The 16,287-nt window shown below is 41.3% G+C and overlaps 1 protein-coding gene across 2 annotated transcripts in view; it reads right to left on the minus strand.

The window, feature by feature from the left end:
• INPP5F (inositol polyphosphate-5-phosphatase F) overlaps positions 1–16,287 on the minus strand; it is a 38,385-nt gene that overhangs the window by 8,494 nt on the left and 13,604 nt on the right. For both annotated transcript variants that reach the window (XR_010028687.1, XM_063163101.1), the window contains exons 3-13: positions 10,701–10,837; positions 9,886–10,014; positions 9,133–9,300; positions 8,651–8,707; positions 7,211–7,409; positions 6,473–6,652; positions 6,037–6,104; positions 5,474–5,598; positions 4,094–4,171; positions 3,233–3,353; positions 790–918 (exon numbers count right to left, since the gene is read on the minus strand). Coding sequence is in view for 1 of the 2 variants with exons in the window: in XM_063163101.1 (XP_063019171.1) it covers positions 790–918; positions 3,233–3,353; positions 4,094–4,171; positions 5,474–5,598; positions 6,037–6,104; positions 6,473–6,652; positions 7,211–7,409; positions 8,651–8,707; positions 9,133–9,300; positions 9,886–10,014; positions 10,701–10,837 (1,391 nt within the window). In the remaining variant the exon portion in view is untranslated. The remainder of the gene's footprint in view (positions 1–789; positions 919–3,232; positions 3,354–4,093; positions 4,172–5,473; positions 5,599–6,036; positions 6,105–6,472; positions 6,653–7,210; positions 7,410–8,650; positions 8,708–9,132; positions 9,301–9,885; positions 10,015–10,700; positions 10,838–16,287) is intronic.

Raw genomic sequence — 16,287 nt, forward strand, 5'->3', positions numbered from 1 at the left:
GATGTGGCTGGGCTGTATATTCTATTGCCATCTGTCAGAGGTGGGGCAGGTATCTCCTGTTCATTGGGCAGTTTTCTTTATCTCTCCCACAACCCATCCTCCCTCCAGGAGATCTCTTCTGCTCATGAGCCATTAATCATAAATTATCTTGTCCATGGCCACTGAGTGTCCCTGCATGGCTGATCCAATCCCAGCATCCCATGGGGAGATGCTCCGCCCAGGGGAGGAGCCAAGCATTCCTGCCTGGATCCAATCTGAGCTTTGGGACACCCCAGCAGCCTCTGCCCCCTGCATTGCCAGAGGAGCAGCTTTCTGCTGCCCTGCATGGCCAGAGGGAGCCCAGGCCCATCTGCAGCAGCCCTGGAGCTGCAGAGGAAAACTCCCCCCTTGTGCAGGATCCCTGCTGCAGCAGAGCCACAGCTGGCACTGCAGGAGGGCTGAGCCCCCATGGCATGGGCTGGGACACCCCCTGACACACAGGCTGTCATGTCTATTCTGACTCTCTCAGTGGGTTTTTTTTTTGTACTCTTGCATTTGTATTTTTAATTTTCCTAGTAAAGAACTCTTGTTCTGTTATTTCTATTCCTGTATCTTTGCCTGAGAGCCCCTTAATTTCAAAATCCTAATAATTCGGGGGGAGGGAGTTTAAATTTTCCATTCCAGGGGAGGCTCCTGCCTTCCTTAGCAGGAAACCCTTTCAAACCCAGACAATAGCCCAGGGCTCTGCAGTGCACAGGAGCCCTGTAAGCCCAGGGTGGCATTGCTGAGGACAGTGAGGTTCCCCCTTACCTTCAGGGCCGCCGTGCCCGCGTACTGGCGGCTGATGGCATCGCCGTTGTTGGCCCACATGATCTGGTAGATCCTGTTGCACTTCACTGGCAGAGGCTGCTCCGGTGGCATCACACCCAGTTTTTTGAGCTGCAATTTGACATATGGGTTAATTCAGTGCCCAAGGTAAAAGTCATTCTCAGTGTCAGAGCTCGGTGAAGTAAATTGAAGCGTTTGCCAAGTGTTTAATTGTTAGATTTTGTATGATGGGGGGAGGAAGCCATTGTGCTGATTTGTCAGATTAAATTAATGAATTGGTGGTTTATTGCTTAACATCACATCACTGGAGGCAGCAGTAACATTAATTATGGATGTTAAGTCAATCATCATAAAAATTAGCTTAAGGAAAACAAGTTGCTGTAGATTCTCAAGATACAGGAAAATTTTCAATAGAGAATCATCAAAAAACAGGCACAATTATCAAAATCATCAAAAAACATCACAATTTAAAAATAAACAAGTTGATATGTCTTCTTTTCCAAAGGCATTCATGACCTCAAGGGTCTAAAAACAAATAAAACTAACTTCTTATGTTGGTTTATTATGAGGGCTTGCACATTTTGGACAGTTAATGTTTGTCACTGATACCAGAGTAAGATCTCTCCCTCTTAGAACACCCAGTCCTTCAGTTTTCCCCAGATAAGCCTTGGGTACATCAACATCAGGCTTTGTAAACACTGAGGGGGTAGAGCAGCACATACAACTGCAATGCAGTCAATAAATTATAGGGATAACTTGGAATAAATCATAGGAAAACTTCCATTTACAACTGAAACCAAATGCTGAAGCACTCTTTGCAAGTTAGATGAAAATTAACACAGAGCTGCTCATTAACTCTGAAAGCCCTTCAAGTTCCCAGATGAGAGAAAGCAGTGGTTGCAAGGAAGAGAAGTGGGAGGTACATGAGCCCTCAGTCCTTCACTCCATGCCACTGACCCTGCAATGCTCAGGGCATTTCTCAGTCATCAATGATTCCCAAGCACTTCAGCTCCAGGATGAGAATGATGCAGCACATCACAAGCTCACACTTCAGCAATGATTTAGCCTCTTACAACAATCTGTAACACTCTTATTTTTCAAAGAATTGCCTTGGAACTCGAGAGTTACCCTGAATAGAAATCCTATTTTAAAATAATGACTGTGGGACTGCTGATCCCTCCCCTGCCCTGAGCACTCCTATGTCAGGAGCTCACAACAGCAGATCACAAAGAGGAACTGCCAGGTACAATGGCCAGATCCAGTCACTTTTCACCCTATTGAAGGACCCACTTCATCCCTTCTCCCTCACTTTAACCACAATCAGGTTTGCTCATTTTGGGCTGTGCCTGGGGCTTTGGTGTTCCAGTTGCAGGACATTCAGTCTGCATTAGGTCTGCAGCAGTTCTGGGTCAGGGAACAGAGTCACCACTGAGCTTCTAGAAAACAAGGGAGGGCCAGAGCAAAGAGGAAAACTAAAGGAAAGTACTCTCAGTCTGCTTGGAAATCCCTCCTCTACACAGGGAGAACTATTCCACAGCACAACAGTCACAGCCATCAGGGCTATTTACACCATGAATTAATTATTCCTCTACACACAGAAGGGACAACTCATCTCCCTACTTGCTGCATCACAGTATTTCACTTCAAAGCTCCTAAAATAGCCCCCAACTTGTTAGATTTTAGTCCTTTAACATCATTTCAGTGAGGCACTTGGGGGAGAAGGTGTCATGTTTCTAAACTCTGTATTCCTACATAACTTAAACTGGAATTACTAAATCTAAACAAGACAATCCTCTCCAAGTTGTGGACAGCCAGTCCTTTTTGAAAGAGGACAGAAGGAGGCATCACTGTTCTGTAATTATTGCAAGTTTTGCATTTGTATCTATTATTCCTCTTGGCTTCATGGCTTGTAGCCATGGTATTTTCTGAAAAATCCTTTCCTTAGGATTTTTTCTCCTGAGAAGCTGAGAGGCCTCAGGAACAAAATGCAAACATTGATATTCTGCTGCTGTGGAATGCAACAGGTGCATCTGGGATTGGTCTCATGTGGTTGTTTCTCATTAATGGCCAATCACAGTCAGCAGGCTCAGACTCTCTGAGAGTCACAAGCTTTTGTTATCATTCCATTCCTTTCCATTCCTTGCTAGCCTTCTGATTAAATCCTTTCTTCTATTATTTTAGTATAGTTTTAATATAATATAAATATCATAAAATAATAAATCAGCCTTCTGAAACATGGAGTCAGATCCTCATCTCTTCCCATGTCGGGGCTGCCTGCCAACTTCCACAACGGCTCTTCAAGTATTTTGCACAGATTCTTTCGTAGAGGTCAGTTTGGCATTTTCCAAACACACACATTTCTCTGTGACCAGCAACGAAGGTGGGAGGCCCTCAGCCCTTGGCAGAGCCCCTCAGGTGTACGTGCCTGCTGCTCCATGACCACTCTGGCAATGGCAGCCTGCACCACGTTGGTGCGATCCAGGCAGTCCATGCAGTTCACCCGGAATATCCCCTCCTGCTTGCAGATCACCCCAGCCTGGTCAACCCTGCCAACAGGGAGAGAACAAAAGCACACTGAGACACTGAAAATCCAGTGCAATTCATCAGCTGCTACAAACAGTAGAACATTTTACACATGGAGCACTGTTTATGGCTGCACTCACACCCCAGCCACACCCCACACTGAATTAACTCTTGTTCCCACTTATCCTCCTCCTTAATCTAGGATGGATATCAGACATAAATCCTACTGAGGCCACAAACTTCAGGTGCAATCTGATGCTGAATTCAACTCATGCATACATAATACAAACTTTCAAGAGCAAAGGGATTTAATTTCAAAAACAGAGAAGCCAATGATAATGACAGCAACACAGAACAATACAGAGCAACTGACTGAGGCTGCAGCCACACTTGTTACCCAAATGTATGAACTTTAATCAGTCCAAACTAATCATTGTTTGCTGTCAGCAGTCAGGCTGCCATCCTAGGGCTTCTGGGTCAAATACAGAGTGTTTCACACTAAATGTGAGCGACCCTAAAAGTGTGAAATGCATAAATGCAATAAACCTCAGGCAGGAAACAGCACCTGAGAATTTCTGCCTTCACATGGGTAAAACACCAACACTTCAGAAGACAAAAACTCTGACAAACAAGCTGGACACCAAAAGAGAAATGTATAAAACATATTGGTTTGGAGAAAACTAAGGCCTCTGAATATCTACTCTTTGTTGGTGTTTTCCTCTACAGATGTTTCCTACTAGTCTAAAAAGAGTTAAGTACCTACCAGCACCACTTCATGTCAAGAATAATATCGTGAATGGCATCAGTCAGTGTCTGAACATTTTCAAATTTCATTCCTCGGCTGAAACACAAAATTTCACAAAAGTTAGTTTGAACTAGAGCAGCGGCTTTACTGAAAAACTTTATCTTATTTGTACTGTTAACAAATATGGTGTTTTGGCTAAATGAGAGAGACAAACATTCCCTCCTGCAACGAGCTTTAATCAGGAGCCAAGATTCAGAGCTATTTTGCAGTACAGTGCAATGTCCAAATCCAAGGCAAGAGGTTAAAAGATCATTAAATTCTCAGGACTTTGCATTTTTTAATGCTGCTTCCATTAGGAAGAGCAAGTGTGCAGCTATTCAGGCATGTGCAACATTCTGTTCTCATTTTAGTCTCAAGAAAAGTAACTACAGTAGATTTGGAACTGGGATGGTGAGCCCTGCTTTGCCAGTGATTGTACAGACAAAACCACCTAGAGACACGTCCCTCCTCCTCCCCCTACCACATCTGGTTATTTTTCAGGATTGTTCTCAATTCTCTCCTGCTCACAGTGCAGAAACAGTCCAGGTCACTGCAACTGTTTGTAGAAAAAAAGTGAATGAAGGAAAACGAAAATTCCTCTAAACAAAAGATTAATCATCAAATCAATCCAGGGTGCCAACAGTCCCACAGAACTCTCAAAGGTCAAACTGCTCTGAGAGGGGTTTCCCTTGCCACCACCCCCTCTGACAGTATCTACTAATGCCATATTCAGTCAGCCAGTAATGCTCTCCCAGGCCAGCTGCAATCCCTAGATTAGGTTTGGAAGTGAAGATTAAACCACTTTAGACCCCACACAAATGCAGCCTGCTTGTGGGAAGCAGGAGAAATACATGCCTGTGACAGATGACATGCTTGGGCATGTGAGCCTCAGAGGGCAGTCATGAAAACAGCAACTACTCACACTGGATTAAGAAAAAATCCCTGTATTTTGTATTGAAATAACAGCATCAGGGTCCTGAAAGAACCCATTATGTTTTTATGGAAACAAACAAGAGAAACAGAAATAGAGAATATAAAGCAAAATGCTACACCGCTTGAAAAAGCAGGTCAGCCACAGCTTTACACTCATGGCATGTTTAAGGAAACTCTTAAAATGTGGGACAATGAAGCTTTGCCCAATAAGTAACTGCATTTTTAACAGGTCAGGGACACAACATCACAAACAGCAGTGCTTGGTTACCTAAGCTTTAAGTTTTATAGTGCTTTAGTTTAAAAACTGTATTGTTGTCTAAAAAACCAGTGTTTCATGCCGAAGTAGAAATAATGAGTCTTCTCCTCATTTATACTTTCATGGCTATAAAAAAAGATGCAAAGTGACACTTCCAAAGGGTTTCTTACCAGTGCTCATGGAAGTCAAATGAAACATAAGTCAGATTTGCATTGTTGTAGAGAAGAACTTGTTTAAGGTAAGCATCTCCAATAATCTTCTCTCTGCCTGTCTGGTCCACCAAGTTAATAATAACCTGTTCAAAAGTTTAATTATTTAACATTCATCATCTGCTACATAACTTGCTTAGATTTACACCATGCAATACCAAATAGCTCCAGAGTTAAAGATTCATAGCAATCTTGCTGAAGTTACAACCTTTGATAGATTGTACCTAAGACAAATAAGCTCCCACAGTTCCTACCTAAATTTAAATACAGAGAAGCTCTGAATGCATAGGGCAGGTATACAGAAATAAGTTTTAAACATTGCCATAAGTTATTCCTGGGTTTTACTGGTTATTTACAAGGCTATTTGAAAAACCTTAAGTAAAATTCTATTTATGAACCAACCTTCCGATTGTCAACAAGCTTCTAAAAAACCCACAACACATCACCAGGAAAAACAACCTAAAAACATTAACTTTCAACCCCTGCATTTTTATAAGATTACTCTTCTGTCATGTAGCACTCACCTGCTTTTTGTAATTTTTCAGCTGCTCTTCAAAGTGTGCACGAAAACAGGACACGGTTTCATTTTCACCTACAAGGCAGAGCAGTGTTAGACAGAAGCAGCCTGTTCAGCAATAAATCCTGTTTGATGTATGAAATCATGCCCAAATTTGTACTCTAAAAAACCAAGATACCTTAGCTTAAAGATAATAAAACATAGCACAAAATTACTTTTAAAGGTCTTTCATTAATTTGCTCATGTTCAACATGGCTGTTTAAGCAAACACGTTCTTGAATTTTGCTGCATTTTGCTTTTTGTGCAGAGGAGATGGGACAAAAATTTAACTTTTAATAAGCCTGCTTCATCCTTCTACATATGCACCACACTCACATAAACATCTCCTCCAAAATAAGAGTTCCAGAGGCCCTGATTTTAAGGTTTTTCACCTAAACACTTACTCTTGTCCAGCCGGGGCCGTGGGTTGTATCTGTATCCAACCTGGCTCCAGAAAACAGGCACAGAGCCTCGTGTTTGGATGTAGGAAAGGGTGTGATTGTGGACATGGATCAGCTGCTCTGTCTCAACATAATTTGCCACATTTCCATTTTTATCAACACCTCTCCGCTTATACCGCATTCCTGGGGGAATGATGAGAATGGTCAAGTCACAATAAAGTATTTGCCTTAAACACAAATTATTAATGTTGCTGGTTTTGACAATGCTAACCCCAAACAAGAGTTCTAGCCCAAATCCATGATCAATGGTAGAAGTCACTCCTATCCTAGTTCATTCCTCAAAAGTTATTTTGACTGTATGGATAAAGTTTATTTACTGATACACTATGAGCAGCAGAATGTAAGCTGACAGGACAGGGCAGATTAAAGTCACAAATACCTCTGGTCCATCTTAAAAGACACATTTCTTCCAGTTCTGTCACATTTAACACAAAGTTTTCCTTTAGTGCTCAGTATTTTCCATTAACCTAAAGGCCACTTTTACTGGCAGAGGCTCCACTTCTCACAGAGACCCCACAAGAGACCAGAGCTAACAAACATCTGAGTGCAAACAAGAAATACCATCTCCCACATTCAATCCTGAGCTTGGCAGAAAAAAGCAGCAAAGACTGAACAATTTCCCCAGCTGCATGGCCCTGCAGTGCTAGGAGCACCCCAGCAGCCTGCAGTGAGTCTGCCTACCAGCCCTGTGCCGACTCCGGCGGGAGATGAGCGCCACCAGGAACGTGGGGTGGATGTCATCCACACAGGAGGATTCCTGAGGAGGAGTTTCAGGGCTGCTCTTGTCATCATCAGAAGATTCACTGTAGTTTACTACCAGTTCTTCAATCTGCACAAATCCTTGAATGATGGGGATGATCCAGAAGTCCACTTCAGGATTCTGAAGGGTACAAGAAACATTTACTTTCCTGTTGGTCCAACATTAGCTACAATTGTTTCTGCCGTTTCTCATGTTAACAAAGCAGTTGCTTCACATGCTTTTCATGCTTTAATTTTTGCCATATCCTTATTTCTGTAAGAGATAGCAGCATTTTTCCTCCATCAGTCACAGGGCTTTTAAATCAGAAGAAAGCATTTTTTTTGACCTAGTTTCTGCTTTAAGGCAGTTTTAAAACCTCTGTGTGGACACATACTGTACCACCTTTACACAGGAAGGTAGATGTTAGCCTGTTTTCAGCAACACACAGTGTAACAGCCCCTTCATATAGGCTAATTTAGTCCTCAAGACAATTGGCTCATGGTTCTGCACCCTAAAACATTGATTTCTTAAACAGAATTGAGATCCAAATTCCCCACTAACTCGGGGTTATCCATTAATATCTTATAACATGAAAAATACAACTCATTAAACTCCTGCATTACACATAACTTTCCACAGAGGACATAGATTTACCCTGCTGTGACTCCATAACCATTTGTTTATGGATAATTATCCATGAAAGAGGAGCAGGGCATAAGGCAAGATGCCTGCTGTCACCCCTAAGAAAAATCAGACTTGCCCTAAACTGGCACACAGAAGTTAGCAACTTAGTCCTTGGTCTAGGAGGTTAATTAAAATTATGGAAGGTCATATAATGAAGAAAGAGTGGTGGCTTGCTGTTTCTTTATGTGCTCATTGGCCAGGAAAATGTTTTATTTACTCTGGACAGATGTTCAGAACAACTTGTTCTACACTGTTTTTACACTGATCAGCTACTGTGCTAAAGGAGACAAACACCATCCTCCACTGTGGAGGGCCAAAGTCTTATCTCAGGGAAACTCTGGAATTCAGTTATTTCTTTCCTGGCTCCTCCTCATTATCAAGTCCAGCTCTGTTCAGGGATAATCCATTTCACATAAAAACACAACTTTACCTTCAGAAATCAGCACAAACATATCACTCCAAGTTATTCTACACTGCTTTATTGTTTTAATGTTTTATTTCAGCTGAAGTTCCCTCCTTAGCAATGGCCACAGGCTGGCTGGGGACAGAAGGCAGTGCCAGCTGCTCAGCTACAGAAGGCACAGCCCTGATCTGCCAAGCAGCTTTGTAACCAAACCTCTACAAGGCCTTAAACAAACATCTCAACTAAAAAGAACTAAAGAACTGTTCTCATAATACATCTTAAAAATATGACTCACATCAATGCTGATGAGATCTTCAATCATGTGCTTGTTCCAAAAGAATCTGTCATCCACCTGTTCAGAAGACAAAAGGGCAGTTTTTGCAGCATTACAAGTTAGGTTTGGCAATATCTGTGGGAAGGACACCAGAGTCCATCAGTTCATTCACCACACCTGCACAGACAGTTCAGAGCTTTAAATAAAACACTTCAGTTCAGGTCATGCTGCTGCAGACTTTTGTTTCCTTGCACCTGAGCTGGTTACAGGACAAGGTGTTCAGCTGCTGTAAAATGTGACCAGCCAGGTTTGGAGCATGACCATTATTGGAAGCTCATGCCCCAGGTGGAAGAAACAACACAAAAAAACCACAAACAAACACAAATAACACAAACAAACACAAATAACACAAACAAACACAAATAACACAAACAAACACAAATAACACAAACAAACACAAATAACACAAACAAACACAAACAAACACAAACCCAAGCACTCACCTTCCGCCACAGGGGCAGGTTGGTTTTCTCACAGGCACTCTGCCTCTGCACAGAATTTGTCAGGTCATAGCTCAGGCTGTAGTAAAAGGAGTCTGAATCCATGAACATCTTGAACAACTCCTCCAATAATCTCTTCTCCAGTCTCTCTTTCTCTTTGCTTTCTCTAATCTGAAAGAAAACAATGGCTCTCTTGTCTTTCTCTGTGAGTGAAAAAGATTCCAGTCTATTTTCCATTTCTAACCTTGGAGGACAAACACTTTCCCAGTGATGAGCAGGACCTTAAAATTCCCAGCAAAGAAAAACACAAGAGACAGCAGCCTGAGAAACATAATTCTAATTTTAATAACTATTGTTTTGACTTCCTAATCCAAGCCATTCTTGGTTTAAAGCAGTTAGATGAGTTTGATTGGTGTTCTGAGGAACCAGGCACCAAATTCTGCGTCCAGTTCTCTGTTATAAGAGATACTTGTGCAAAGAAATTTCTAGAAGTTTAGAACCTCACTAGAAGCTAATCCTAGTAAAAAAGAACTCTATTAGCAATTCTGCCAAAATTATATAATTACAAAATGAAAAAAAAAAATCACAGAAGAGCCACAGTTAAGTAATCAAAAAAATTAAACTGGGCATCAAGAGAATAGCTCCACATTCTGCAAATTTTTAAAAGTCTTTGTATTCCATTTGATCATCCATCAAAACTTTTGAATTATAAACTCAATATTTTGGAACAAAGAATGAAACAGTAGAAAGCTTTACCTTCTTTTTATTTGGAGCAGACACATTAGATTTAATTTGAGTAAGAGTCTTCAGCAGGAATTTTGTATCATCTGGGGACTGTGTTATCTTCTCTGGCTTGTTTATCCCAAAATGGTGCTTTTTACAAAGCTAAAATAATGACATTGAATTAAAGCCAACATTTAAATACTCTTTAGAAAGGTCAAAGAAAACTGAAAGTCTACAAAAGCAAGATTTTGATGTCCACAGACCTAGGAGAGACACAGAAATAGAGAGGGAACATGCAGGTTTCCATCTACACCCTAATTCTCACTCTTATAAAAGGCATTTTCTCCTGCCATTGTGAGACTGCCTCAATTTGATATGACCTGAGTACCCAGACCCACCCCAACTTCCCACTCAAGTTAAATTAGCACTACTCAGTTTTATTTTTATTTTTGTTCCTTTATCCATTCTCTTTTGGGGAAAAAAAGTGCAACATTTTAATTAAGGGTTTCCCTTCAAGTCAAGTTATAGAATTAAGATTCCAAAATGGGATGAAAGCAAGAGAATCCATTAAAAAATATACTTGCTCCTGGCTCAGTTTATCTTATTCTTGTGTGGTATTCCCAATGATCTTTATGAAATTTAGGTATGATGTTGTTGCAATTTCCCTAGCCAGCAGAACTTGTGATTTCTGTTTAAAAAAATATTTTTAATAAAAGAAATAGCATTTTAAAAAGCACAAAATATTCAAGAGGTTTGCTTATACCAGGACAAAGAGACAAGAGGCATTTGAGTTTTAATTTCACTGAAGCAGGAGGGGAACAGTCAGAGCTCCTTGAGGGTGGCCATACCTCCAGCTCCAGATCCTGAGGCTCTGTCTCAGACAGTGGAATCACTGCAATCTTGGTTATTTTGCACACCTCATGATCTCCTGGAAGTTTGCCAATCAATGCTTTCTGACGAATTAAAAGCAGCCACCATGGTAAATCTGGGAAAAGAAGAGATCAGTAGATGCTTTTATTTGTTTTGTCAGGAATTTATTTTTATTAGTGTGCCAGAAATCATTTGACTAGAAGAACCCAGTGAATGATGATTTGTTATTGTTGTGTTTTGTTATTATGCATTGCAGTAAAATTTTAAAAATACTTTAAAATATTTATTCAGTCTCTAATATAACAAGGAGATTAACTATTTCACAGACTTACATTAAAGTAACCCCTGCTTCACCTATAGGAATTAACAATCTCTAGGCTGATGCACATTCCCACTGATGGCAGCACAATTTCTGGACAGCTGGAGCTCAAACAGCAAGTTAAGAATTTCCCTTTGTGCCTCCTGTCATGTAGCAAACAAGACAGACACAGGTAACACCTGATTGCAAGATTCATGAGTGAAGAAATCTGATGAGCAAACAGGGACTGCACCCCATAAAGTAGTTTACATGTGTTTAAAAGCTCATGACATCATTCCTGAAGGGCATAAAGTGGTGGAGAAATTAGTGAGATAAAAATTAATGAAGATATTGATGACAGGTGCATTCCATGCACACATCCAGCCTCCAGCACTTGCAGCTATAGCACCCACAATTTAATAAGACAGGGAAACACAGCAAACATTCCCACTGACTGCTGAGGAGTGCCTGGACATTCCCAGATTTCAATCCCTTGGCTAGAGCAGGAATTGTGTGCTGGGCTTTTAGCAGCCAACAGCAAAAGTTCTGTCAAGGGAGATGGAAAAGGCAGAGAAAGTCCTAGAGACAAACACAGACCTCACTACTTCTCCCAGCTGAGAAGCAGCCAACTGAGTTCAGCTGAAAAGGTGACAGAAAGACATAAAAAGCCTGCTGTGATAGACTTAAATATGCTCCCACACTTGTGATGGCAGAATGCATCATGTATTGTGCCTCTGAATACCATACACAGCCTTTGAAAAATCTATAGCAAATACAAACCCTGTTCTCCTTGCTCAGTAAATTCTAAACAGTATTTTATCCTCTGAATGCTTAAGAAAAACACAGAAAACCCCAGCAGTTCCTTTTATCTAAAGAACAGGAATAGTCACTGCCAACTGTGTGCTGTGACACTGCACTCCCCCCTTGCATTCTGCATCACTGCTTTAAAAAAGAGATATGTTTGTGTTAGCTATTAAGAAGCCTTTCAAAATTTCCTAACTACAGACAGGCTGTGAGAGCCAGAGGGTGCCTCCCAAAAAGGCAGGAGGGGAAGGGGAATGAAGACAGGCAGCACTTCTTTAATGTGCACAGTCCTGCAAAGGGAGCCCTGAGCTGCACCTGAGCCCTGCAGCAGAATCTGAATCTCTGCAGGATCAGAGACACCTGAGGTCAGGAGGGAGCTCAGGGTGCCACCCTGATGGAGCAGAGTCAGCCCTGAGGCTGCAGCAGGGACAGGAACAATCCAAGCTGTCACACAAGCACAGTCTCCCAAAACTGGCCACAGGACACCAGCCCAGGAGAGGAGAATGACAGCAAATGCCACTCAGTGATCCCCAGCGCCCAGCAGGGCTGGAGCAGCTCCTCTGTGCATTTGTGGCAACATGCCTTGGAGAACTCCTGCCCTTGCCCCAGCAGCCATGGGCAAAAGGAAGCTGAGGAAAATGACAGATTTTATGTAACAGCGAGAAGACCAATGAACAGATTAAAAAAATCCTTTTGCAAAGGAAAAACTGAAATGCTGCCAAACCCACCAGCAGCACACAGCGATGCCTATCAGTTCATCTGAAAAGATCTACCCTTTCTGTGCTGGTTTCCAGCAGGAAAACCCAGCAGTGTCTGAAAGCCAGGGCAATCCAAGCTTTCACAAGGCATCCAGAGTCCTGTAAGCTCATCTATTCCCACCTGCAGAAGGCTGGCCACAAAATTTACTTTTAGGAGATTACCAATGTATGTCAACAAACAAAACAGACATTCTAACAAAGGCAACCATCTAGAGCTCCAGTGAATTAATCAGTAGGGTTCTACTGGACATCAGTATAAGTAAACGCATTTCTGAGCAGATACACCACAGTAAAAAACTGGAAAAGCAAAAATCTCTGCCCAATCTTCCCTCTACCTATATTAACAAATCCTGTTAGCTGTAAACAAGAACTTAAGAGCTTTATACAGATAAGTGAGTTGAGTATCCTTTCATCATTTTTAAAAAGGCACTGAAATGTCATCTTGGTGTACACAGCAAAATTCTTTGTATTACAGCCAGAGCCACAGAACATTGAAAGAAAACAGGAATTCCCCAGCAGATCAAAAGTAAACAGTCAGGAAGTAATTATGCAGATAAAGTATGCCCTGAAGTAAAAGCTTCAGCAATAACCATAAAAGCAGCACATTATAATAGCCAGCAACACCTAAATAACTGAATCCCTAAATATAGAGAAAGTGCTTCTGCAGTCAGGAGGAAAAAAGCAGTTCCACAGATTAGTGACTGCCTGCTCAATGTGTGAGGCATGGTGTGCACTGCACAAGCGGACAGCTGCATGCCACCCCAGAAAAGTGCACTTTTCAAGTCATCTCTCAGGATATAATGTTCATTTTCAGTGTTTTATGAACTGAGGCAGAGCAGATGGTGACAACTAGCTTGAAGTATTGCATCCAAAGGAAGCTATTACCTCTCATTCCTCACGAAAATGGAAATTTACTCCTCTGTTGTTCCAACAACGTCAGCACAACTCTGCTGTTTTTCTCTAACACTTCCCTAACAATCTAGCATTTATTTTCCCCCAATGCTTCTGCAGTAACTTTTCATAAACTGTACATGAGTTTTTTACAAATGCTGCTTTCTGCAAGGATTTTGATTTTAGCCAAGAAATTCTACACCACCAATTTCATATTTTTGTTACTTGAACAACTTCAAAATTGGCTGCATGCAAAAGGAATGCTTTGGGTTGTTGACTGTATGAAATTCAGTTATATCTCAGTGAGGAGATTTCAGAGCAACCTGTAGTTTCTATCAAGATTCAGAGGCATGCAAACAAAAAACAGCTGGGGATAAGGAAGGAAGAACTCCCTGTTTACAGAGCCTGTGGACTCTTGCCAGCAGCATTTAACCTGGATCTTAATTAACCAGCACTGGAACACTCCAAATGAATCCAAGTAAAGACAGGGGTGTGCTTTGACCAAGAAACACAAGAACCTGTGGCAGAAATGAATGTGTTAATTGGTAATTGCTGGAACTAGTTAGGAAATCCAGCTTTGGTTATAGTCAGATATACTGGACAACAAAATTAAATTCTATAAAGTAGATCCTTTATGCAAGAGATGTGTTTGCCTCTATATGGGAAGATTATGCAAAGACAATTTTAACTGTGCATCTTACCAAGAAAATGAGCAATGATCTGTTGCAGTAGCATCTCCACAAAACATCCTAAAACCCTTTTCCTTTTATCCCCATTGTTACTCTGGATTTTCTTACAAGTTCTTTTGGGATGGGCCAGATAATGGTAAGCAATTCTATTCTTACATTCTGATATTCAACCAATGTTTTATTGTTTGGGTTTGAGTTCCCCCCACACACAAAAAAATAAAGTATCTGAATGTTTAAGAAAATTCACTTTGGGGAAGAACAAAACATTGCTTTAAATAGATTTGAATCTCAAATATAAGTGTACAATTATCTTAAGAGGTACAAGTGGCCCCTCATGTCAAAAATTCTTCAAAGAATTAAAAAATAAACCATGTAATATTGGCTAGCTGGTTTCCATGAGACAGCTTCCCTGTCACAGCAGCTTTCCTACAAATTCTCCTGTATGAGGCAAGCAATAAAACCAGCAAGATTAAGAGTAAATTAAAACCCATTCCTAGTTACAGCTCATTGGCAAGGGTACTCCAATGCTAAATTACAGACAGCCCATGACTGATTACAGGGACATTTCAAGGTCACCTTAGACAATTCCAGCATTCCTGCAATAAACAAATCCTTCAAGAACACATCAGAATCTATGTCCAAGACATTCAAGTGCATACAGGCTTTGCCACAGCTCTAGAGTGCACTGGTAGCAACTCCAATACTTAAAAAGGCATTTGAAGTTCTTAAGTCTTTTTTTTGTGTGCCAAGGATTTTTAAAACCTCTTTTCAACAATAGCTGGTAACAAGGTTCTGAGCAGGACATGCCCAAATTCACCAAATGAGCTTCAAAGTAATTTTTCTGATCCTGATAACCTAGGGGCAGGGGAGAAGAAATCAGAGCAGCAAGTCCTCCTGTTGCAGGTCAGGCATTTCACCCAGCTCCTGCAGCAGAGTTCTCCTGCTGAGCCTGGACAGAACCATCCAGCAACGTTAAATATTTATACAACTTCTGCTGATAAAGTTTCCAGGTGACAAAGATTGATACAAGAATAAGTAATGAAGACAGGTTTCTGTTACAGACTGCTAGATGATTCAGCCTGAGGATAACATCAAGCTACACTGGAATATGACCAAGTTCATTGAAAATAGCAGGTTTGAGGAGAGCTGTGTGAGACAGCTCAGTCAGCCCTCTCCTTGTCACTGCAGCCTGATGGATGACACTCATCAGGAAATGGCAGCAAATTCCAGGAGCTCTCAAAATAAAAGGATAAATAGCTGGAGGCTATCTTTCTTTAGCCATTTAATAGCAGAAAACAAGACACCACTTATAGGAGAGTTGCATCACTAAATACCAGAGTATCTACAACAAAAAGGATGAACAGTTTGTGATGGTGGCAGCTGACCAAGGCAGAGACAAAAGGAAACACTTCCACTGACCTAAGGAGAAGCTGAGTGGAATGCCTGGATGAGCTTAATTGATTCAGGAGCTCTATAGGACACATGGAAAGAAGAGATATCAGGCTTATTACCTGATAATCTTAATTTACCTGACAACAGCAAGATGACACCTGTTGAAGTATCACACTCTGGGGAAAGTTTCACCTCAGATTTCATAAGCAGAGGAAGCAGCTCACAATAAAGACACATGCAAAGATCTTTAGTTGCCACAACACACTAAAAAACCTTCCAGAAAGCATTTGAAGTCCCCCTTTTCAAAGGCTTTTATAACTAGACTCCCTAGAGAGAAGGGGGGAAGGCTTTTGTGTACTCGAGGGCCTGGTTTTAAAACACCACACCCCACACAAACACAAAAACATGTGTCAAAACCAACCACTGAGCACTTTCCCACAGCAGAAAAAGGTCATTACTGGAGTTTAGCCATCATTCATCATGGACAGCACATGCTGACCAGCACAGACAACCTGGATGAAGAGAAGAGAAATGAGATGGCAGAGTCTGAACCACTTCATGGCACCAGATCTGAAAAAGGGTGGCTGAATAAATCTGGAGAATGAGCACAGACAGAAATATCAGGTGAACTCAAAGAAGATGAAGTGATGTGACTAGAAGGAGGACATAACCAGAACTTCATGGAGAGGTGAAGTTCTGAGCTATTACTCCCAGAAACAGGACCAGGGCTCAC

This window comes from Melospiza melodia, chromosome 9 (assembly GCF_035770615.1).
Source record: "Melospiza melodia melodia isolate bMelMel2 chromosome 9, bMelMel2.pri, whole genome shotgun sequence".
NCBI classification, from domain to species: Eukaryota; Metazoa; Chordata; class Aves; order Passeriformes; family Passerellidae; genus Melospiza; species Melospiza melodia.